The sequence below is a fragment of the Cheilinus undulatus genome, linkage group 1 (genome assembly GCF_018320785.1).
Source record: "Cheilinus undulatus linkage group 1, ASM1832078v1, whole genome shotgun sequence".
NCBI lineage: Eukaryota > Metazoa > Chordata > Actinopteri > Labriformes > Labridae > Cheilinus > Cheilinus undulatus.
The window spans coordinates 35,772,214-35,796,510 of NC_054865.1; the positions used below are offsets into that span (position 1 = coordinate 35,772,214).

Below are 24,297 nucleotides of genomic sequence, written 5' to 3' on the forward strand. Positions count from 1 at the left end.
TGGCACAAAAAGAACCTCTACAGGGAAATTAGCAATGCAAAGGTGCTCAAAATGGAAACATATTAAGGCTACGTCTATCATACTTTGTCCCATGCCTTTGCCCTTTTGATGAAATTTACAGTCATTAGTCTAGCCATGCTATCTCTACCTGCACACACAGGTTTAATTACACAACGTGCATGCGTGGATCCTCTTCCCTGCATGTGTGTCCATGACCCCACCGCACCTATTGTCTCGTTGTCTCTATCTCGTGGCTTCATCCAGTACTGCACCAAGAAATCCAATTCATCTTGTTCATGAGGAAAGGTCTCATCCTGGCAACTCTTTCAGTCCCTCTGCTCGTGCACGAGGTAGATAATAAGCATCAACTCTCGGACCTTCAGCTGGATTAGTTTCACTGCAGGAAGGAGAGTATCACACATCAGATGTGTGGACTGGGGTGGATATCTGTAGGCAGAATTGGGTTATCACACTTTGAGCTTTGGAAATAGTCCGGCCAGATCCACTTCCACAGTGAATCAGTGCGCAGCGAGGCGCGTGCAGCAGGGGCGGCTGTCAGTCCTCACCATCCCTCTCATTGGCTGCTGCAGGATGCTGCCTGTTTCCTTGATCCTCACATGCGACTGGAGCTGACGGTGGTTCGCAATGAAGCGAGGGAGGAAGCCTTCACCTGTAGATTTTTGACAGCAGCCTGCGTAAATTCGCGGCACTTTTCCAGACTAAAAGCTCCGCGCTTTGGATTCTCCATCGCTGTACAATCGGTGGAAATAACTTAATTTTCCCTTTTCTTTACGGGCGTCTGTCGCCCTGTGCTCCGGCTAGTCGGGATCCTGCAGGCTGTATGGAGGGATGTCGGCATGGCTTGCACCAGGAGAACCAAAACTTTGGTGTCCACATGCGTGATCCTTAGCGGCATGACCAACATAGTGTGCCTGCTCTATGTCGGATGGGTTACGAACTACATCGCCAACATTTACATCAAAGTCCCCATGCCTTTACCGGAGAGAAAGTTAGAGGGGGACAAAAGAGGAGACACACTTCGGATCATGGAGAGGCTCGACCGGCTGGAGAACGTGGTCAACCAGCACATACAAGGTAAAACCTCCTCTAGACCTCCCTTTTCCGATGCCTTTAACATCTGAGCTCCATAAAAAAGTTTGCACAAGCTCTACTTTGATTTCAATGCAAAGTGTGCGTAAGGTGCTGTTGCGTGTGTGCATTGTCTGGTTTTGAAAATGGATATGGCAGGAACTGTGTGTTAAAGATCAGGTTATTTCAGGGTGTGATTGAGCACAAGAGACAGCGAGAAAAAGATCAGTGAAGTGTTACCTTACATATTTAAAAATGGCACTGCATGTACTGGAGCTCCAGGTAGACAGGTACATGAAGGTAACTTATTTCTTCAGGAAAATGCAATTCATGTCTATATAAAGTCTGGTATAAATTTTCTGGGCTACAAATAGAAGTGCAGCCAGTCAAAGAATCGTGTTTCTTTTATTATGGATATGCTATTTTCTACTCTAAGGTTAATTTTAGTGTTGAAAAAAGCTTTGCATTCTGTGGAGAAGTGCAAAACATGCAGCTCCTTGTACCTTGAATAGCACAACACCTGAAAATGTAGAGTGATGCAACATTGTGCATCCTTTTTCAGAGTCTAAATCCACTTAAATACTCAGCCCTGGCAGTAAACAGCACACAGAATACAGCTATGACACATATTGTTCCACTCAGCTGGAGTCTGTCTCCTTTTTTGGAGCTAACTTGGGAAAATTCCCTTTTCTCCAAGGCCATTCATTCTTAAATAGGTTCTTATTTAACTCCATGTGTTTGGGAATGCTGTTGAAAATAACAGTTTATATCTCTGCTCCTTTTCCATAATTTAACTCTGAGTAGTTCCTAGGAATGCCTGGAATCCCTTTTCTCAAATTCCTCTAAGCCTTCCCTCTTCTCCCAGCGTACAGTTACTTTACACTTGATCACACACGGTTGATTTCCCTGCACTCTCTCACTCTGTGTCTTTAAAGGAGCTATTCTTGTCATCAGAGGAGGAGGGGGGGGGGGTCTCGTTTTGGGCAGGCCCCGATATGAAATGGCACAGAGCTGGAGCAGAAGAAGTGAAATGCAGACAGAAATCAACTCATGCTGCTGTGAGCAATAAAGGCTCTGTGCTAAGCTTGGGTAAACATTCCTCCTGGAGGCAGGTCTCACTTTCAGCTTGGCACCCGTAGGCGTCTGCGGGGCGGAGCTTTGTTCAGGTGCCCCTGGTGACTTTCCCCCCAAAGTCATGTTTCAACTATTTCTGTAGCTGTAACAGAAAAAAGATCATTCATGGTCAAGTTAAGCAGGAGAACAAATCATTATGACAGGGAACACCTCCACAGTGAATTTCCAAAGCCAAAGAAAAGCAAGGCTCATGATGTAAAAGCTTCGCATAAACACTTGTTACTCTATAAAGGGCACTTTGTTTTGTCTGTTGTCTTAGCAATCAGTGATTTAATGTGCTCTTTATTTTAAGAAAGTTAAAAAATGATCTATCATCTGGCATACATGCTGCACATTCTGCATCCTGATAAGTGTGATAATTTCAAGGCAAACAAGCAGAAAATGAAAAAAAGACTCAACCAGCTCTTAATTGTACTCATTAAGGTGATGTTTTAATAGAAAAGTCTTAAAACAATCAAAGATAGCCTAGTTTTGTTACAAGTGAAAAAACAGCCTGCAGCCCCTTAAAATCTCACTAATTAACACGTTTCATCTGAGGGCAAGAAAAAGTTCCATACATAACCCCGTAAAACCACTTCTTCTTCTTTTCACACTATGTTTTTGTACAAATTAAACAAACAAGATGTAACTGGTTAATTAGTGAGCGTTAGAGGTGCTAGATTTTTTTCATTCATCAGATCCAGGCCGACACCTTTCCCTGTTTTTACAGTCTTTTTGGTCAGTTGAGCCAACCTGCTGCTGGTGAAAGAGTGGGGTCAACTTAACCATCTACAGCATGGTACAAACCCAATTCCCCCTTCTTAGTAAAGTAAACTAAATCCTGATTTCGTTATGGTTCTTAAGATTATCTTTCCAGATTTTCCTGTGGTGTGAAGTGTGCTTAGAATGACCTCCTCTTCTTGAATTAATGCTGGGGCTACACTAATCTAAACTTATAAATACAGTATGTTTGACATTTTCAGATCAGGTATCAAGCTGTGATCAAGCAAAAAACTGAGAACAACCAAGCACATGCTTGAAAGATTATCTAGTTAACAAATGGATAGCTAATTGTGAAACGAGCTGACTGGATAAGGAAGCATGTTTACTCCACCTGTACCGTAACATGTACATCCCATATTCAAACAGTCTTCATGGTTTCTATAGTTCATTTTAATCTATTCTTACTATATTTTCTGTTAAAAGTTGCCCAAAAACTATTGCCACTTCTACTTGTCTATTATATGCCATGTTTGTTTACTATTAAGTCACATCTACCTGCAGGAGATTTTGCAAATTTTAGGTTTCGAGTGTCTGACACCAGTTTGTGAATTTTTTGCTCTCATGAATGATATTAGATTTATGCTGACATCCGATATGCCCACAAATTAATTATAGCCCATACAAATATGGATAAAGATTTTTTCATGTAGTTCAGACCTAAAACTTCAGTCCTCAAAACACACAATTTAAAGTTTGAGGATGATCACCTCACCATATTATAGTCCTGAAGACACACTTTAAAATGTAAGGAATGATGGTGAATAAAGAAAAAGACTTCAGGTGACGTAGGTGTGCTGGTCCAGCCTAAAACTCCACCAACTCATTTGTTCTTTTTAGCTGATATTGGCAGATTTCTCCAGCCATAGTATGGATTGTAAATACTGGCAGAAATGTTCATGTCTGCCAATACTGATAATTGACTTCCTGAAGGCGTTCAACTCAGTGCGTTGAGATGCCCTCTGGAGGAATCTGGAGCAACGTGGGATACCACGTTTGCTCATCCAGCTGATGTCTGTCTTATAATCTGGTACAGAGAGTGCTGTCAAGTGTGATAGCTTTGCCTCTGACTTCTTACCGGTTAATTCTTGGGCAAGGCAGGGGTGCATCTTAGCCCCTACACTCTTCAGTACCTGTATGGAACGGATAATCATGCAGGTAACTGGGGCAGCTAACTGGGGTGTCATTTGGGGATGTCCAGATCACTGGTCTGGACTTTGCTGATGATGCCATGATCCTTGCAGTGTAATCCATTGACCCGCTGACTGTGAGGCTGAGATGAACTACAGACTTGGAGCTAGACAGTGTGGCACTCCAGGCAGATGAAAGGCAGACTCTTTCAGTCCTTGGTCCTTCTGGTCCTACTATACTCCTGTAAGGCCTGGATGTTGAGAGGCACTGGCTGGACTCCTTTGTGACATCTTCTCTTCGGGTTACTTCTCTTTTTGGGTGTCATTGACAAGACCATGTGTCTAACGCTGACGTCCTCGGGAGGGCAGGGATGGGAAGGGTCAGCTGCCTGATATGGGCGGGCCATCCCGGGCCTGATCCAGCAGGGTGCCCATCAGGAGGCCAAAACTGTACAGGACCAAAGTTGACAGGGTGTAGTGTGATAAAGCGCAGAACTGGAATTTGACCTGACCTCATATGATAACTCACTTTTTAAACTAACATCTGCCCATGCTGATAACATGTCAATAATATTGTGCCTCCCTAGATGCATATTATCAGCATATTATTGCTGTCGGCAGATAATATCTACAAACTTCAGATTATCAGTACTGGCAGATATGAACATGTCTGCCACTATCAGTCTGTCATCAGGCAGATCTATCTTGTTAAGCTCTAATCTGAAATGACTGTGCCAGGTCTGAGAATGGACATGACTAATCAGTGTCATTTGAGGAGAATGAAGCAGTAGATACAGGCAGGGTGAGTTGTACTGGAAGCCATTGCCACCATCTGTGTTACGTTTAGCTCAGATGTACAGTTGAAAGCAGAAGTTTACATACACCAAATAAAAATGCACATAAACTTTTTTTTCTCACCGTCTAACATTAAATCAGATTAAACTTTTCCTGTTTTTGGTCATTTAGGATTACCAAAATTATTTCTATTTGCTAAATGCCAGAATAATGAGAGAGATCATTTTTTAGACAATTTTTTATTATTTTCTTGAGAGTCAGAAGTTTACATACAATTCATTAGTATTTGGTAGCATTGCCTTTAAACTGTATGACTTGGGTCAAACGTTTTGGATATGCTTCCACAAGCTTCTCACAATAGTTTACAGGAATTTTGGCCCATTCCTCCTGGTAGAACTTGTGTAAATGAGCCAAGTTTGTAGGCCGCCTTGCTCGCACATGCCTTTTCAGCTCTGCCCATAAATTTTCAATGGGATTGAGATCAGGGCTTTGTGATGGCCACTCCAAAACATTGACTTTGTTATCCTCAAGCCACTTTGTAACCAGTTTGGCAGTATGCATAGGGTCATTGTCCATTTGGAAAACCCATTTGCGCCCAAGTTTTAACTTCCTGGCTGATGTCTTGAGATGTTGCTTCAGTATTTCCACATAATATTCTTTCCTCATGATGCCATCTATTTTGTGAAGTGCACCAGTCCCTCCTGCAGCAAAACACCCCCACAACATGATGCTGCCACCCCCATGTTTCACAGTTGGGATGGTGTTCTCAGGCTTGCAAGCTTCCCCCTTTTTTCTCCAAATGTAACGATGGTCATTATGGCCAAAAAGTTCAATTTTAGTTTCGTCAGACCACAGAACATGTCTCCAAAAATTAAGGTCTTTGTCCCTGTGTGCATTTGCAAACTGTAATCTGGCTTTTTTTATGTTTCTTTTGGAGTAATGGCTTCTTCCTGGGAGGGTGGCCTTTCAGCCCATGTCGGTCCAGGACTCGTTTGACTGTTGATAATGACACACTCTTACCAGCTTCAGCCAGCATCTTCACAAGGTCTTTTGCTTTTATTCTTGGGTTGAGATGCACTTTTCGGACCAAAGCACGTTCATCTCTGGGACACAGAACCCGTCTCCTTCTTGAGCGGTATGACAGCTGGACATTCCCATGGTGTTTATACTTGCGTATAATTGTTTGAACAGATGAACGTGGCACCTTCAGGCATCTGGAAATTTCACCCAAGGATGAACCAGACTTGTGCAAGTCCACAATTCCCTTCCTGATATCTTGGCTGATTTCTTTTGATTTTCCCATGATGTTACACAAAGAAGCAGTGTGTTTCCGGTGTGCCTTAAAATACATCCACAGGTGTGCCTCTAATTAACTCAAATGTTGTCAATAAACCTATCAGAGGCTTCCAAAGACATGACATCATCATCTGGGCTTTCCCAATTGTTTAAAGGCCTAGTAATCTTAGTGTATGTAAACTTCTGACTTTGAAGAAAGTAATAAAAATTGTCTAAAAAAATCCTTTTCTCATAATTCTGGCATTTAGCAAATAGAAATAATTTTGGTAATCCTAAATGACCAAAAACAGGAAAAGTTTAATCTGATTTAATGTTAGACGGTGAGAAAAAAAAGTTTATGTGCATTTTTATTTGGTGTATGTAAACTTCTGGTTTCAACTGTAGCTATAGTATAGCAGCAATTTTATCAGAACTATAATTGTTTACCATATTTTTTCATTAAAAAAAAAAGAACTGAATGATTTTTGTGATGGAAAAGATGTTTTCCGTCTTGTCCCAACCTGTTTCAGTATGATTTTGCGATAGTTCTGGGCGGGGTCTAGTTGAACTGTAAGCTTGTATCTACAATGACTGCCGCAATTAGCTCAGATGTAGCAATAGTATAGTAGCACATTATTAGACCTGGACCACATTTCTTTATTAAAACAAGATCAAGAGCCACACTGAAATCCATCGACCAGCTGTGCCGTTATAAACTACAGCAGCGCTTGTCTGTTGAGCTCAGGTTACTGGAGCTGCATATGCCTGCCTTGTTCCTCTGACAGGCCCGTAATGAATGTGACTGGCAGAACATTTATCCATTCACCTTCCAAGAATTTCGGAGATGTCCCTCCCTTCGCTAACACTTTGTATGTGAGGTTTCCCAGATGATTGTAAAATACTTCCTATGCAATGGATATATGAAACAGTCTATCTGGTGTGTCAGGTTATACAGCCAGTATAATGGCCAAACAAACTGGCAGAATATATAAATACGCTAAGGTAGGTTTATTAATTTTTCTTTTTTTAAGGTCTGAGCAACATTTTTTTCTACATTGAGCTTGAGTTTTTTTTTTAATTTGAAAACAAGCGCTTTCTCTGAAACCTACCCTGCAAACCTGTTCTTTAGTCAGAGGAATTCTTTTTAATTTAAAAGTTTGATGGCTCCTTAAAACACTTAAGTGCACCACTACCGTACCTATACAGCACTCTGCAGAGGTCAGTGTCAGTTAGCAGTGCTGTTTTGGCTCACTTAAAGCACACGAAGCTTGATTATATAAAATATACATTTAATACAAATAATCTATTTTGTTACTGAATGTCTTTATGTGAAAAGATTAAAGCTGTCATTTAAAGTAAAATCAAATATAATCTGTCTTGTTTTATGTCTGTTCTAAAAACAAACATTCACATTGAGACTGATAGTTAAATTGTAGTGAAGGAGAGACTTTGTGGTCTGAACTAAAATGTGTATATATAACAGTATCAATGGCACTATAGAGTAAAATGAGTTTGGAGATATTGGCATATTGGATATCTGCAAAATACCCCAATAATTATGTGTGTTCATGTTTCCTTTTTCCAATGTCTTATTTAAAAAAACTGTTCATGTGTGCCAGGCTTAACTCTCGCCGACAGATAATTGGCATGTTTCCAAAAATGTTATCTAAAAAGTGTGGCTTACTGTGTTTTTTATGCCACTTTTAAAACTAGGACAGCCATCTGGTAATTATCAAAAACTCCTTCTTTTTCACAGTTTTGTCACTTATTTTCTCATGCACAGTCAGCCATCACTATCATTATCATCTGCTCTGGGTATTTGTCCTCATTTCACTGGTGATCCTGATTCCAGGCTCCTGCCACAAAGTGCAGCGACATGAAGACAGATGTAACAGTCATACCAAAACTGAGTCTCAGTGCCTGTCATTTTTTAGAGTTTGACGGCACCGTGCAGAACCTGATAGGTCTAATGCTGGAGGCGACTGTTGGTGTCACTCTGTATCAGCGCACATTTGCAACTATAAAAAAAGCTGCTCCTCCAAAATGACCTGCCACTTTAAGTACAAGCCATATTGTCTGCCCTTCCCTGATAATTGCTGTGAATGCATCCGCTGCAAATATAGAGCCATAATCTGAGCCTGTAAGTGGCCGGCGGCGTCAACACTCAGCAAGCTCCGGGCGCATTCAGAGAGTCATTAGTGCACTTTTGACATCTCTAAAAATACATTTTCTTCATATATCATGAGTCAAGTGCAAGAGTTGTACATTCTAACTCTTGCATATTTAAATTCAGCACCGTGATTTGCACATCTAGAAGGATTGCTATTAACACAGATCCACTTGCACTTAGTTTTAGTGCACTGTGAGACCAGCAGTGCTCCCACACCAGAGAGCATTACTGCATGCAAAATGAAAAATCTACTTTAGCTGACTCACTGAGGACGGTCAAAAGAGGCGTCTCTGGTGTCAGCTTCCCACTCATGGATGAGACAAGTATTATTCCACTCCTCTTACTATGTGATGAAGCTAAGTGGACTGTTACCAGGACAGAGCAGCAGGCAGCAGCAACTCTTTCCTCTATTAAGTACAGTCAGGAGGAGGAGAATTTATTGGCAAGTCGTACTGAGCAGGTTCACACATGCCCACTGTGAGGGCTGTTTGCTGTGTGGAAGACAAAAATGAGGGAAAAATCTAGCAGCTGTATGTTATTAGACCTCAGACACTGCAGAAGACTCAGTCAGGCTGCGCTTCTAAATGCCTCATGATACAGTGGGTATAGGAGAAGTATGTCTGTGAGTGGTGTGAGATGTTTTTGTCAGAAAAACCTTGCTCCTGGGGAGCAGGTGGCCTAGTGGTTAAAGGCACTCCCCATGTACGCGGGCGGCCCGGGTTCGAATCCAGCCTGAGGCCCTTTACCGCATGTCTCTCCCCCACTCTTGGCCCTGTTTCCGACTCTATCCACTGTCCTCCTCTATCTAATAAAGGCACAAAAATGCCCAAAAATAAATCTTAAAAAAAAAAAAAAAGAAGAAGAACCTTGCTCCTTTGACATGAACAGGGCAAAAGGGCGCAAAAATTCAGCAAAAAAAAAAAAAAATCCTTAAAGAAACTGCAACATTCTTCTCTATATTTGTCATAAATCATTTTTCACAAGGAGATATTCTGCTACTTAAATACATTACCAAAGAATTACCATAATATCTGGGATATAAGTCATCCCAGTCTGTAAGCTGCAGTCTGGTCTGATCTCTTCTGTTAAGTCCATTAATGCTAGTGCTGTTGATCTTTCTGTCCTAAAACCATATTGACTGTCCATAAGCAAATTGTGTTTTTGGATAAAACTGTCCAGCCTTGCAACGAAGAGCTTCTCTAGAATTTTGGAAAATTGGGAAAGTAAAGACACGCACCTTTAATTGGTAAACTGGTGCTTGTCTCCTGCCTCGTACAAGGGGATAACTTTGGCAACCTTCATTTTACTTGGAAATGTACCAGTATTGAAAGACAAATTAAAAAGATACATTAGTGGATCAATGATGCCATCCAAAAGGATTTTCACAGGGTTGTATCAATATCATTCCAATCTTTAGATGTTTTATTCTGACATTTTGTAATCATTTCTATTATTTCCTCTCTTTCTACAGCTCTTAAAAACATTGAGCTCCCATTTTTTTCTTCCTGAACCCACATCCAACCTCCATCTCCCGTTTGTGGAGTCGCTATTTGTCCTGCTAGTTTGGTTCCAATATTTACAAAAAACTCACTGAACCCATCCACCACCTTATGCATATCCTCAATTTTTGTATCTTTATCAATAAAAAAAATCCGGATAAGTTCTATTAGTTGATCTATTTTTAGTGATACTTGTTAATATTTTCCATGTTTCCTTGATATTATTTTTATTGTTTCCTAGTATTTTGTCATAATAATGCTTTTTGCATGTTATCATAATATTAGTTAATTTGTTCCTGTATGATTTTATATATATTCTCTGATTCAATTGATCTCAGTTTTATAAAATTTTTATACGTTGTTTTTCTTCCTGCAGGCATTTGATAATCCCTCAGTGAACCAAGGCCTCTCCTTATAGATTGATTTAGTTTTGTATTGTTGCAAGGGACAGTGTTTATTGTCTAGTGCTGTAAATAAGTTTGAAAAGGTCTCATAAGCTTGATCAACATTATTAGATTTATAAACTTCTTTCCAATCCTATGATAAAAGTTCACTTCTAAATGCATTTAAAGTTTTTCAGTTCTTACTCTCCTGAATCTAGTTACCCTTCATCATTTTTCTTTGTACAGTCACGGTCATACACTGTGAACACCGGTAGATGGTCACTGATGTCATTCAGAAGCAGACCACTCGCTGAATTGTTTTCCATATTGTTTGTAAAAATGTTATCTATTAATGTCGCACTGTGAGGTGTTATTCTACTTGGCTTTGTAATCAGTGGATACAGTCTCACACTGAACATGGATGCAACAAACTCATCCGTCATCATGTTTTTTCAGATCAAGCAAGTCTTTGTTGAAATCCCCGCAGATGAAGATAACCTTCTGACAAGACTTTGCAAACATATCCTCCATATCCTGATACTCTTAAAAGTGTCAACATCAGAGCTAGATGCTCTATATACACAGCTAACCAAAATATGTTTTTGCTTTCCATGTTGATTTATATCGTAATACACTCCATTACATCATCGACTGTCTTTTTCATACTTTTAACTACCTTATATTTAATGTTCTTATCTACATATAAAGCAATACTCCCAATTTTTTTTTGTTCTTCCTGTTGTTTTGGTTCATTTCATACCCGTTCATTTCAAAATCCATCCCTTTATCTGGGTCAAGCCAAGTTTCTGAAATGGCAATCACATTAAATGGTTTATTGAACTGACTTTGATATGCTTTAATATTTTGGAAGTTTGGAATGGTGTCAGTCATCTAGAGAGGTATGGTGGTGTCATTTTTTTAATTATTTTGATGATGGACCACAAGGACATGTTAAAGCCAAACTTGAACAAAGCTTCCACTGAAAGTGAATTTCTGAATCTCTTGGAAATGTTACTTTCCAAAAACCACAAAAATTCCCCAACCTGACAGGCCAGATAGACTGTTTCATATATCTACTCCATGGATATATTTCACATTCACCTGGGAAAGCCCCCATAGAAAGGGTTTGGGAAGGGCAGGGCTTTTCAAAAAGTTCTTAGAAGGTGACTGGAGGAATGTTCTGTCCATCAGCAGCTGCTACTGCCGTAGTTGTGAATGGTGGAGCTCATGGGTGAATTAATTGATGCCAAGGCTGGTTGAAAGATGTGCAACAACATCTTCTCTGTCACAAGCTTGTGGTGTGACTCTTAGCTCTTGTTTCGAAGGAAAATGTGGTCCAGGTCTGATTAAACTGCCACTCTCCTACAGCTAGATCTGAGCTAACAGCCACTGCAACAGCAGCCATAGGATACACTGGCAGGCCCTGCCCATAACAATCAAAAACCCATGACAAAGCAGACTGGTAGAAGTGCGAAAACATCTTTTCTGTCATGAAAAACTTTCAGTGTGGTTCTTCTCTTGTTTAAATAAAGAAATGTTGTCCAGTTCTGACAAAACCGCTGCTGTGGCTAAATCCGAGCCACACCACTAGCTATTGTATATAACCACTCACAGTACAACTAACCACCAACCCCGTAACAATCCCAAACTCATGCTGAAGCAGGTTGGCAGAAGAACGAAAACATCTTTTCCATCAAGAAAAGCTTTAAGTGTTGTTTTACTCTTTATTTCGCACAGAAATGTGGTCCATTTCTGATCAAACTACCATTATGTCTCTGTACTGGAGGCATCGACTAGTAAAAATAAACCCCGCCAATAGTTACTGCCTTGTTCTCCTAAAATTACGCTGATTTTTCGGCACAAATGTTGTGTATTGGAGCTTTCCAAGAGGTTTCCAAGGTTAAAAATTCCATAAAATAACAATGATTCCAAGAAATTGTCCCCCCAAATTTCATGTAAATACCTTAAATTTCAAGTAAATTACCCCAAATTGTATAGCAGATTACTCTAAAATTAACAAATATGTTCCCCAAAATTCCATGAAAATACTGGAAAATTCCTCCAAACAAATTCCCTGAAACTATTCTGAAAATTATTGGAAATTGCAAATGACATCCCCCCTTATATTTCTGATTAAATTACCTATAAATCACTAATAACGTACCCAAAGTTCCATGAAAATGCCTAAAATTCTAATCAAATTCTCTCTGAAATATTCAAGTCAAATTCCCAAACATTATGATTAAATTTCCCAAATTCCCATGAAAATGCCTGGAAAAATTCTAAACAAGTTCCTCAAAAGTCCGAACAAATTTCCTAAGCTCTTATGAAAATAACAAAAAAAAAAAAAAAAGCAAACTTTGTCCAAAACTAAACTTTAGTGGACATGCTGGACAATTATCTCCAAAAGTGTTACTATGTTGTAGGAAAGCCAAACTGTGATGTCCTCTTTCCAATATGCAGGATCCTCTCTGGACAAGAAAAATGAAGATAGAAAGTACAGTAACACTGCTGATTCTGTGTTTTACACATCTGCATTTTTGTCTGAGACAGTTATTTAGTGAATGAAATCATTTTACAAAGCTCTTTCTTAAGGTTTCTGATAAACTTTCCTTAAAAATAATTCCCAACCCCTCCAAAACAACTCATAAATCATGAAGTCTTTTATTCTCTTAACACACCTGATCTGAATATGTAGAGGATTTATTATGATGCTGGTATCACAACGACCATCCTAAACCAAGAGTGTAGGACAGCAGTGGCAGCAAACAGCTGTAGAATATATCAGAATGATCAAAGTGACAGCATGAGAAGCTTAACTTTAAGAATGAGACATCACAGATCATTCAGTGCATTTCTCTCTCTCTCTCTCCCTCTCTCTCTCTCTCTCTCTCTCTCTCTCTCTCGGCTTAGCTGTGAATAAATGCTACCTGAGTGAAAGCTTGAGTATCATCAATGTGCAGGAAATACAGATTTTTAATAAAGTATAACGACACAGTACAATATTGAAAATCAGCTAAATTAATGACAAGCCACACAATCAATGCCACTTATCAGTTTAACGATGCTACGTAGCAAAGTTACATGAGCAGGACCACGCTTCAACCATGCCTCTTCCTGCATTTCTGTAATTCAGACCTGACCATCTCCTCCTCTTTCGTTCTTATATTCCACAATTCTCCCTCCCACCCCTTTTATATATTTTTCTCTTTCACCCAATCCGTAGGGCCCTAGAGGTTCATAATTTTAGCTGTCACATGATTCCATAGAAACATGGTACATTTACACTAACCACGCGTCTGTTATGTTGGAGTGGTGATGAAAATTACTCCACTCGAGGCCGCTGTCTCTCAAGGAGCTACTTTGATATTGTTCCATCTGTCCCATAGACTGATGAAAAAAAAAAGCCTCTGCTCAGCTGTTTGTTGTTTTCATTCTGATGATTCACGCCTTTTATTGAGGAAAAATGTCAACAAACTGTTGAGCTGGGGAGAGTTGTTTAGTTTTTACGAAGACGTCATATAGCTAAGTGGACACCCTGCCCATATCCAGTTGAAATGCGCCAGAGTCCACTTGAATCAGGTCCGACACCACCGAGCAGTGTTCATTTCGTTGACCGAAACTATGATTAAAAATGTTCATCGACAGCTTTTTTCTATGACAAAGACTAGACTAAGACTAAAATCAACCTTTGATGACTAAAACTGACTAAAAGTAAGTTTAGTTTTTGTCATGAAGACTATAACTACAATAAAATGTAATGTAGTTTTTGGTGGACATTCAAAATCCATGATATTTCTCCACTGTGGATAAATCTTTCAAAATGCATTGCATCTGTATCTCTTTTGCCTCTCAGCTGTAGAAAGCAGGGACCCCAGGTTTGGCAGGTGCAGAGAACACACTACCATGACTCAGTATCAGATTTAGGCAAGAGAATATTTGCTAGGACTAAAAGTAAAGACTAAAATGTGAAGATTTTTATGGACTAAAACTAGACTCAAATGGTTTGGAGTTTCGTTGACTTAAACTAGACTAAAACTTTAAAGGTTAGAAAAGACTAAAATGTTATAAAAATTAAAAGGCATTTAACCTGAAGACTAAGACTGAGACTAAATTTAAATTAGCTGTCAAAATTAACACTGCCACCAAGCCCAATTTGTCTGCATTCACACTGACCAAAACAGACTGTACTTTGGGCTCAAGTGCACTTGGATCCTGGGACCGGGCCCCTAGTGTGAAAGCGTCCTAACTTGTACCTGCACATCTCTTTCAGATAAGTATAAATTTATCATGCTTTCTTTCATGAGTCTTAATATGGCACTCACCATGAGTAATTTCCTCCGAAAATATGAAGAAATTCACTTATATGCTTCAAATCACTAGCCAAGCAGAAAAGTATTCGCTAGAAGAAAAGGGTAAGAAACTGCTTCATTACAGGCAAAAAGATCAAATTGGTTTCGCAACAGTCGACTGATGTAAAAATCATCTCCCTTACCTGCCTGCTCACTGAGTTTCCCTGAATATTACCTGCTGCTTCCACACATTGGCTCACCCAACACTTCTTACAAAAATATAACTGGAGGGCTTACAGGAAGAAGTCCAGCTGAAGTCAGGGTGAAAAATTAAAGCATTTGCATTTACAAATAGAGATTACCCTGAAAGTTTGTACCCCTAGACTTTTTCATGTAATAGTTATACTTTGTCTGTTTTACTTATGTGCAGAATCTGTGTACTTCTACTTCCACTAATAGGATGTTTCAATACTTAGTGCTCACTGAGTAAGTCAGTGATTCCTTTAACAGCGAGTAAAGCTAAAAACAATGGCATCTTTATGTGCTAAATGGATAGACATAATGGTTTTGTTGATGCCGTGTTTCCATCACCAGAAATAGCAGACTAATATTGGAGATATGTAGTCTGGAATGTTTGTATAAATGTGTGAAAGACGGTTTTATCAGGATGTTGTTCATGACGAGGCAGCTTGTTTATTCATGACTTACTCCGACCTCTGAGGATGTGTATTAGCGGCTTGTAGTTTGACTGAACGGCCACGAGGCCTGCGAGAGCTACTCATTAACACAGCACTGATTTAGCTGCAAATGATAGCGACAGCTCCCAAGATGGCTCTGAGCAAATTTAGCCGTCAAGTCAATTGAGAAGCCGAGTATAAATCAGCGTTTGTGTTGATGCTCTGAGGACAGTTATATTTGGGTTTTTATCAGACGTGTTATTCCGAATGCGTGCAAAGTAGGAATAAATGTGTGAGGGAGAGAGATGTGAAAAGAGCAGCAGTGCATGCATACACATGGAAGTGTGCAGGTGTTTGTGTGCATGCTTGAACTTGCAGGTTGTGGCATGCAGCTCGGGGAAGTACAACTTACACTCTCACATGCTTCAAGCTCCTCTAAAGTGTTTGGTCCTCTGGGAGGAAGAGCAGTTTAAAGACTCTCTGAAATAGTTTTACAGGAAGGAAGTCTGGCTTCTTATGAGCTAAATATACTTTTCTCTTCTTCTTCGTTACCATGAAAATATGATGCTCAAGGTTGCTAAATATAGGATCTCTAAATAGTTGTCATGAAGGCATTAAAAGTGAATTGAATGCAAAGTTATTGAGGCATAATCGTGATAAATTGGCTAAAATATCTCCATTATTCACCTGCAGTGCTAATTGGTCCGTTTCATTCTTTTGTGTATCCTGTTCTGCATTGTACATTCATTTGCCAAATTGCGACCACCTCATTTACTTTTTCTTAATTTTTCTGTAATGCTTCTTGATGGTAGGTAATTATTTTCTAATTTAGTAGATGATCATTAAGCCTGTTGGTGTGTTGTGTTGACTGGAAGTATTTAACAGAACTAGAAATTAGGGATGCCTTCATTTCGTTAATTAATTGGGTCTAACTTCTATTGTGGCCATGAGTCAGAGGACATGTGTTAGTGGGCACAAACTGAGTGGCTAATTAATGTAAATGAGAGGTAGGTGTGCTGGCAGGTGATGATAATGTTAGGAGGGAACAGCTGAGGAACTCTGCAGTGTGCACAGTAAAGCCAAGGCAGACTTGTATTAACATTTTTAGGGCCCTATAATTTCTGCGTTAACAGAATTGCATATGAAATCGTGGAATTGGTCAATAAAAACAGAATCTACTATTTAACGTGGAAATTTGACTGAAATGCTGTTTTTTTTTGTTTGTTTTAGAGAGGAACATAAAGTGCTTAACAAATTTATTAGACCACCTATCATATTTGTCTCAAAGACCATCCAGCATCATGAAGTCCTTTAATGTGGACTCTTTCATTTTCATTGAGCTCTCCACATTTTACCATTTTGAACAGGAATGAGGGATTTCAAACTGAATTCCCCCAAATTTGAGCTGGCTCACTGGGCTTCTCTGAGAAGTCAGAAATGAATCAAGCATAACATTCACCCACTATTTTTCTGTTCAGGAATGCAAGTAAATAACTATAATTTGACATATTAGTCAAGAAATATTAATGTGCTTTACTTTTTTTTTTTAGTTTTTTTGTAAATCAGTAAATTTGAAAATTAATGGATAACAATAATAATTATATTTTAGCATTAAAAATATCATTTGGGTTAAAGAGCTTCTACATGTTGGTGTAGTAACCATTGCAGAAACATAAAAAATGATTTGGGTAATTACCAATGCTGTTAATTTAGGACAGCTGTGGCATAAACCTTACTTTGCTTAGGGTTAGGGTGGTCTAATAAATTTGTTAAGCACTGTATATCTGGGGAATATTTTCTGGGGGATCACTAAAATGTGGCACAACTTGTGCCTCACTTCACAAACACTCACCCTGCCCCTCCTAAACAATACAAAGCATGTAAAAGGAGCTGCACAAAACACCGGCAAACATCACGTAGCTTAACACGGGGCACTACAGGGTGACATAATGTTGCACCAACAAGAAAAGTCATCCGTGTTTCAAGTTATTTTAGTAAGTAAGTAAGTAGTAGGTAAACTTTATTTATATAGCACGTTTAAAACAGCTTTCAGCTGCCCAAAGTGCTTCACACTTAAAGCATAATAAGAAACAACCAAACATTACAGGAGATCATAGACAAGACAAGACACAATAACATGGCAGAGATTACACATTCAATTGAATGTTTCTTTGATTGGAGAAGTCTCTAAGTGGGATTGCAGGCCATGGAAAACAGGTGGGTTTTGAGCTGGGTCTTCAATGAATGTATGAGGTTAGCACCTCTAATTTGAGGAGGCAGATTGTTCCACAGACGTGGACCTGCCACTGAAAAAGCACAGTCACCCCTGAGTTGACATTTAACTCTAGGGATAACCAGGAAGGACTGCTCAGAGGATCTGAGCTACCGAGGTGGGGTATATGGGGTTAAAAGGTCTGATAAATTGGAGGGGGTTAAACCATAGAGAGATTTAAATACCAGCAATAAAATTTTAAAATGTATTCTAAAATCAACTGGGAGCCAATGAAGGGAGGCGAGTACAGGTCCCGTTTGAGTGTACCTGTTAAAAATCTGGCTGCAGTGTTTTATACGTATTGCAGGCAGGACAAAGCGGACTGACTGATCCCCAGATAGAGGGAGTTACAGTAGTCAAGCTGTGATTTTATAAAAGTGTGGATAATTTTTTCAGTGTCTGTAAAAGATAAAAACGGTTTAACTTTTGCTAAGGTACGTTGTTGATAAAAGCAGCCTTTCAATACAGAATTTATTTGTTTGTCAAACTTAAAAGCAGAGTCAAAAATCACACCAAGATTTTTTTGCAGAATGTTGAAGCTGGGATGATAGTGGGCCAAGGTCTTTCTGTTGGGTGCTGGTGGAGTCTGGTGGGCCAAATAGGACTATTTCATTTTTTTGTTCATTTAGTAGTAGAAAGTTTTGAGCCAGCCAGTCTTTTATTTCTTGGGGGCAGTTGGAAAGTAATTGTAGTGACTGTGGGCTATGGCTTTTTAGTTGGAGGTACAGCTGTAAGTCATCTGCATAACAATGAAAGTTTAAGCCATGTTTTTTTATGAGAGCACCAAGTGGCAGCATATACACTGAAAACAGGAAGGGAGGTAAAACAGACCCCTGAGGAACCCCACAGACAAGGGGGGCCGAAGAGGAGGATAAATCATTAAAACATACTTTAAAACTTCTGTTTTCCAGATATGACTTAAGACGATTTAGAGCTTGTCCCTGGATCCCAACCCAATCTTTGAGCCTGGCGATCAGCAGTGGTCGACTGTGTTGAATGCTGCACTCAAATCTAAAAGAAGTAAAATTGAACAGTTGCCATCATCTGCTGCTAAAAACAAGTGATTAAGAACTTTGAAAAGAGCAGTTCCTGTGCTGTGGTTCTCTCTAAAACCAGATTGGAACTTCTCAAGTAGTCCATTTTCAGTGAAAAAGTGAGTCAATTGCTTATGACGTATTTTTTCAAGGATTTTAGATAAGAACGGGAGTTTTGAAATGGGTCTAAAACTTGATAAAAGATTTGTGTCTAAAGTAGGTGTTTTTTTAAAAGAGGCCGGACTACTGCATGTTTGAAATCAGAGGGAAAACATCCTGAGGAGAGGAAACTGTTGATGATGGAAAGGATGCTGGGGCCAACAGTATGAAAAGATTCTTTTAAAAGACGAGGAGGAATACAATCAGAAAGGCAGGATGAGGGCTTAAGATGACAAACTATTTCTTGTAATGCTGGATTAAAAACAGGCATCACTCGTGGCAGGTCTGGTGGAATTTTGAGTGAAGGTTTGATTTGTTTTTTATGTCGGTGATTTTGTCTACAAAGAATTCTCTGAAATTCTCACAAGTTAGGGTGGAAGAGACTTGGATAGAATTGTCAGATGGATAAATCACAGAGTTGATAGTATTGAAAAGAGTCTTGGGTCTGTTACGGTTTGTTGCAGTGACCTCACCACACCAGAGAGTTACAGAGAGAGAGGTGAAGTTGGACAAACTCGAGATTTTATGAAGTCCCGCAGTCTAAATAATGCTACATTCGAGTATCAATTAGCTTAATAATTCCTCCTGTAGATACTGTAGCTCCCTTTGGTTGCTTAACGAGCCGATATGTGTCTGTGTTAACATAGCGGTCTGATTTGAGTCAGATGGACAGACAGACAGCGATGTATGGAGGGAGATGAGGAGAGAACCGTTACAGTCAGGATAGAACACATGAAGCATCACACTGCAGACTGTTACAGACTGTGAGAGTTAAGAAAAGTTTTGGTAATAGGTTTACTTTTAACCATTTAACTTTAATGTTACTTTCTTATCAAATTACTATCACTCTCTGAGAGAACAGAAGGATTTCTTTATTTACATTATGAACATCAGTCAGGATGTGATTATACACGTGGATACGTCATAAAATGATGGAAATATCTGACTGTTACACTGGTTATAATTATTTTATATCAGGGTTATCCAAACAATGGCTCCTAGGCCAACTTTGGCTCTTTTTCAATTAATTTAAGGTTGTTTCTATTTAATTAGTGAACATTTGATTCATTTACATAAACAGGACACTCTTTTTATGGTAAAATTAGTGGAAAGGTTAAGAAACATAATTCCAAGAAATGTAAACAGAATTCAGAAAAAAACTAGAAAAGCACTCGGAGAGCACAGACCTCCGCCATTAGCCCTATCTCCCAATAGTACAGAATCCTTTAAAAAATTCCTGGATCCAGATGGTGATCCACATCACTACCAAAATCTAATCAATTCTTCCTTATGCCATTTCTGACATTTCCTGAAAATTTCATCAAAATCCGCCCATAACTTTTTGAGTTATGTTGCTAACAAACTAACAAACCCTGCTGATCCCATAACCTCCTTGGCGCAGGTAATAAAATGGATTTCATAGGGCCCTACATTTTAAGGCAAATATACAAGCCTTCCTACAAGAGTCAAAAATATGTTATAAGGTGTACTTGTCAACATGTTTATATAATTCATTTTTTGAGAAAATCAGCATTCTTTGAGTGATGGCTGAAGAATCTTTCCTTTGAAATTAATTCCATGCTTTTTGAAATTTCAATCCCATGTTAAGCAAAAAAAAAAGCATTTTATGATCAAAGGCAAATAATTTCATATTTTGATAAGTACTCATCACTGTGTTTAGTCAGCAAGTGTAGTCAAGAAATCACCCAGAAAACAGTCAAAATCAATCACAATTTATATAAGACAGCATCACAGGGCACTGGCTAAACAATGTGAAGTTGGTTTGTAGATTGTGGCTAACATTAGCAGTGCTTGCATCTCTAGCCTTTGATCCTCTTTTTCAGATAAGCGTTAATGTCTGTGCTAAGACAGAGCACTTGACTGGGGTTGTGGTGCTGAACAGAACAGAAATAGGTTAACTAAAGTGATTGCAAAGCTGACTACCAAAGGTCCTAACTTTCTAATTCACCCAGACCTTGAGAGCACCAGTCATTTGCACTAAGTACTTCACACTGGTGATTCCACGGACACAAGATGTCACAGAAACTCAGCATGCTTTTCTTCAGAGCCTGTTGGCTCAAAACTTCACCTGTTCCAAATAAATGCTCGAAATGTGAGCTTATCTGGTGTGCTTTTTTATTCAGAATTTTGAACCATCATCTGTTGACTGATCTAAATGTCTTAATTTATTTTTCTGTTATGTACATATAGCCACAGCAGTCTGGCAGGTGTCTGTTGATCTTTGGTGAAGAAACAGTCTCCGTTTGTATTCCAGTGGCAAATTCCCAATTAATGATGCAGTTTACCACTGTACTGTGCATTAAGTTAAATATTTGCGAGTATATTAAGAATAATAGCGTTAACAAGCCAAAACTTCGTTGGCCAAATGTCAGCCAGGTTGATCATCTTAAAATGGTGGTCAACCTGGTTGTACCTTACCAGGTGTCATATCAATGAGTGAGTCCCCTTCATGTCCCAGGCCATAAGCAGCTAACTGCACAATAATTAAAGTGATTTTATACACATCCTTTTTAATGGTGTCACATTATCTGCTGATCTGCAGGCGCTGCACAATAACCAAGGCCCTGTTTACACCTGCTGTCACTCGTGGCTAGCCTTAATCACAGGTTTGAATGGAGCAAAAAGCATTAAGATGTGATCAATCACAACAACTTTGGAATTGGTCTGGGATGCAAAAGGCCACTTTGTTTCTGCTTTGTGCTTGCTAATGTGTCCTGGGACACACTGAGGGCTGTCACTTTTCTGTATCCAGGGCAACAGTGACATTGAGTGACAGAAAGCTTGCCTTTCAGTCCAGCCTCAGTTATTACTTCTCCATCATATCTTGTTAGACTTTTGACTTTATTTTTTATTTCATTTTATGCATGTCCAAACTCTTTTAAGAGATAAGATTTGGCCATGCACAAAGACAAATCACCCCATATAAGAAGAGTGAATTTTATTTTTCATTTTCTTCTTTCAGTAACAGTACTGAAGGAGGATTAAGCTTTTAGACTACTAGGAACATGGCTGCCATTTTCACACTGCATATTTGTGTGACCAGCTGTATCTGCCCTTACTAGACTTGTTTCACTGTTATAAAGAACAATGAATGAAAAAGGAAGATGTATTTAGCAAATAATCTAGGATGGAAGAATGACATGACTAAGTTATTGTGCACCAGGTGATACTGACTGAGCGCATACGGGGAGACACAGAGCTACACTCCTGAAGCAGTGTAGAAACTACAAAATCACCCCACCACCCCACCTTCGGGTAAAGCTTCCTGTCAAAAAGCTAACTAATGACAAGTGAAAAGAAACACAGAAAACAGGACCGGCAAACAACAAACTAAAACAACAGCAATCTGGACATGTATGGGGACAGAAGAGCAGCAGCTTGGAAAGTACAAAAGGCAAAGACAAGAATCTTAAAATAGAAAGCAAACTGAAAGCTGACCAAGCTGCCATGTCCAGAGTGTGTGGGTCTGCTGGTGCATGCTCTACCTGATCCTCTTTATACCCAACCTCCAGTGATTATGAATGTTACTCAGGTGTGCAGCAGCCAGTGGATGGAGGGAGTTCAGGAAGGCAAGGAAAGAGAACAGGGCCACACATAACAACCTCCTAGAAGGTAGGTGTTAGCCTAGGTTAAACTATCTGAGCTGGTCTAACACCTTAGATGTAGGTAGAGCATAAACTCATAAATTAGAACTTATGTTTAGCTGGGCTAGGTTTTAACAAATGCATTGCAGAATTTTTTTATTTTCTCTAAACATTATCTACCTGTGGTGAGAGCTCTGTTAAGAGTTACCTAATTAGCTTGAAAGAAACCTCAGCAGCATCTGTTCTGTATTGCAATTATTAAGTATGTTTGATTTTATAATATAACCTGTTGTCCTCTGCCATGTCTGTTGACTGTAAAGTCATGTTTGACCATTAGAGACTTGATAGTCAGTGGAATCTGTTAAAACCCCATATGTCTAAAAACTGTAATAATTTACCAATTTTTCAGGTGAGATTCATGTGTCAATGAAAGCATCTGAATCTTTGACTCAGGCTGTGAGTGAGCAGGTGGATTTGCTGGCATTTGTTTCATGCATCCAGCACAAAGCCGTGGACTGTACAGTAATGGAGGAGAACAATCTCTGAGCACGTCTTAAAAAAGGCTTCATTGTGTTTTCTGTTTTTTTTTTGTTTTGTTTTGTTTTTTGATACTCTGAAGGTGTCAAACAATGACACTGAGGCCAAACTAGAACTACCTGGTGATTTTATGCCTCTGCAAAGTTTCCAGTACTGGACTGTGAAAGAATAGTGTTGAGTCACAAAGAAGGGCTGGGGTTTTTGTCTGTGGTTCATGTGATTTCGCCAGGGCTGACAGGAGGCCAATGACCTTGACCTTTGACCTTCAAAATTTAAACTATTTGTCTTCAAGTCCTAATGGAAATTTGGGCAAAATTTGAAGAAAATTCCTCAAAGCATTATTGAGCTTTAACATTCACAAGAATGGCTTGACATCTGTACCTACGGATAACCTGAAAACAGAATGGCTACAGCCCCATCTATGGCTGGAATGGAGACATAAAAATCTCATCAAAGTGTTGCACAGTGGATTCTGTTACTAAATTTATGTCCACCACATCTGCATCACTCTTTTTTGGTCATGTGTTAGCTCCTCAGCGGCTTGTCTTACTTCCTGTCTGACAGGGATAGTCTCCCACTGCACATGCATGTGTTAACAACTGACAGAAGACTTCAGGGGCCGTTCTCCTGAAAGTTTTCTATAAATTTTCATTAGCACATATTTGTTAAACTTTTGTGTGTTGTGTGCTGTTTTTTCACATGGTTGCCCTCCACACATGAATAGGACAAAACAATTCAGTTTATGATTTGTTGTCATGTGTGAGGTCTCACAACATCTGTGAAAATAAAAAAGTATTTTTGTGTGGGCCAGAATATTTTTATTTGTAACTGTGAATTCTTCTCAGATCCTGGCATCTGTTGAAAAGAGTAAATAAAAAAGGCTTAACTGTTCTTTATAATGGATAAACACAAATTCACTGTAACCACAGCATCTCTAAACACTCTGTTGTAGATTTATAAAAGTCTGATTCATCTGTCAGCGCTTGCAGGCTGCAGCCTGTGGGCTGGGATGCAGATGGCGTGTAAGAGAGAGAAAGTCTGGTGTTGGGGGCAGAGATATAAAACATGAGGATATTCTGGGTGGTAATTCCAATAAATGAAGCAGTTATTGAAATACAGGGATGTGACTGCACTGGAGAATGTTTGGTAATGAAAACAATTAATTATTCTGACTCCAGAGGGCAAAATCCTCATGAAGAGAATAAATTAGGCGTGTAAAAGCTTCTTACAAGAGTGTCGATTCAAAGGTTGTCCCCTGACGCGTCTTACTAAATAGATCAGTTCACTTTTGAAAACATTCGCTGTGTATTTTTCCCCTCCTGATTTTCTGCAGCCTTAAAAATATGGAAACGAATTCTCTAGTGTCACCCAGAATTCTGGATTATGAATGAAATCAAAGCTTCACATGACAACAATTTATTTATCTGTAAATATACAGAAACGCATTGATTTCAACTCTGCTGATTTGATTTAGTTAAAATTGCAGC

The 24,297-nt window shown here is 39.2% G+C and overlaps 1 protein-coding gene across 1 annotated transcript in view; it reads left to right on the forward strand.

The window, feature by feature from the left end:
- Nucleotides 1-554: 554 nt before the first annotated feature.
- The window catches only part of galnt18b (UDP-N-acetyl-alpha-D-galactosamine:polypeptide N-acetylgalactosaminyltransferase 18b), a 153,355-nt gene continuing 129,612 nt past the window's right edge, over nt 555-24,297 (forward strand). Inside the window, exon 1 of the mRNA XM_041788138.1 lies at nt 555-1,095. Coding sequence (XP_041644072.1) covers nt 858-1,095 — 238 coding nt within the window. The 5' untranslated portion in view covers nt 555-857. The remainder of the gene's footprint in view (nt 1,096-24,297) is intronic.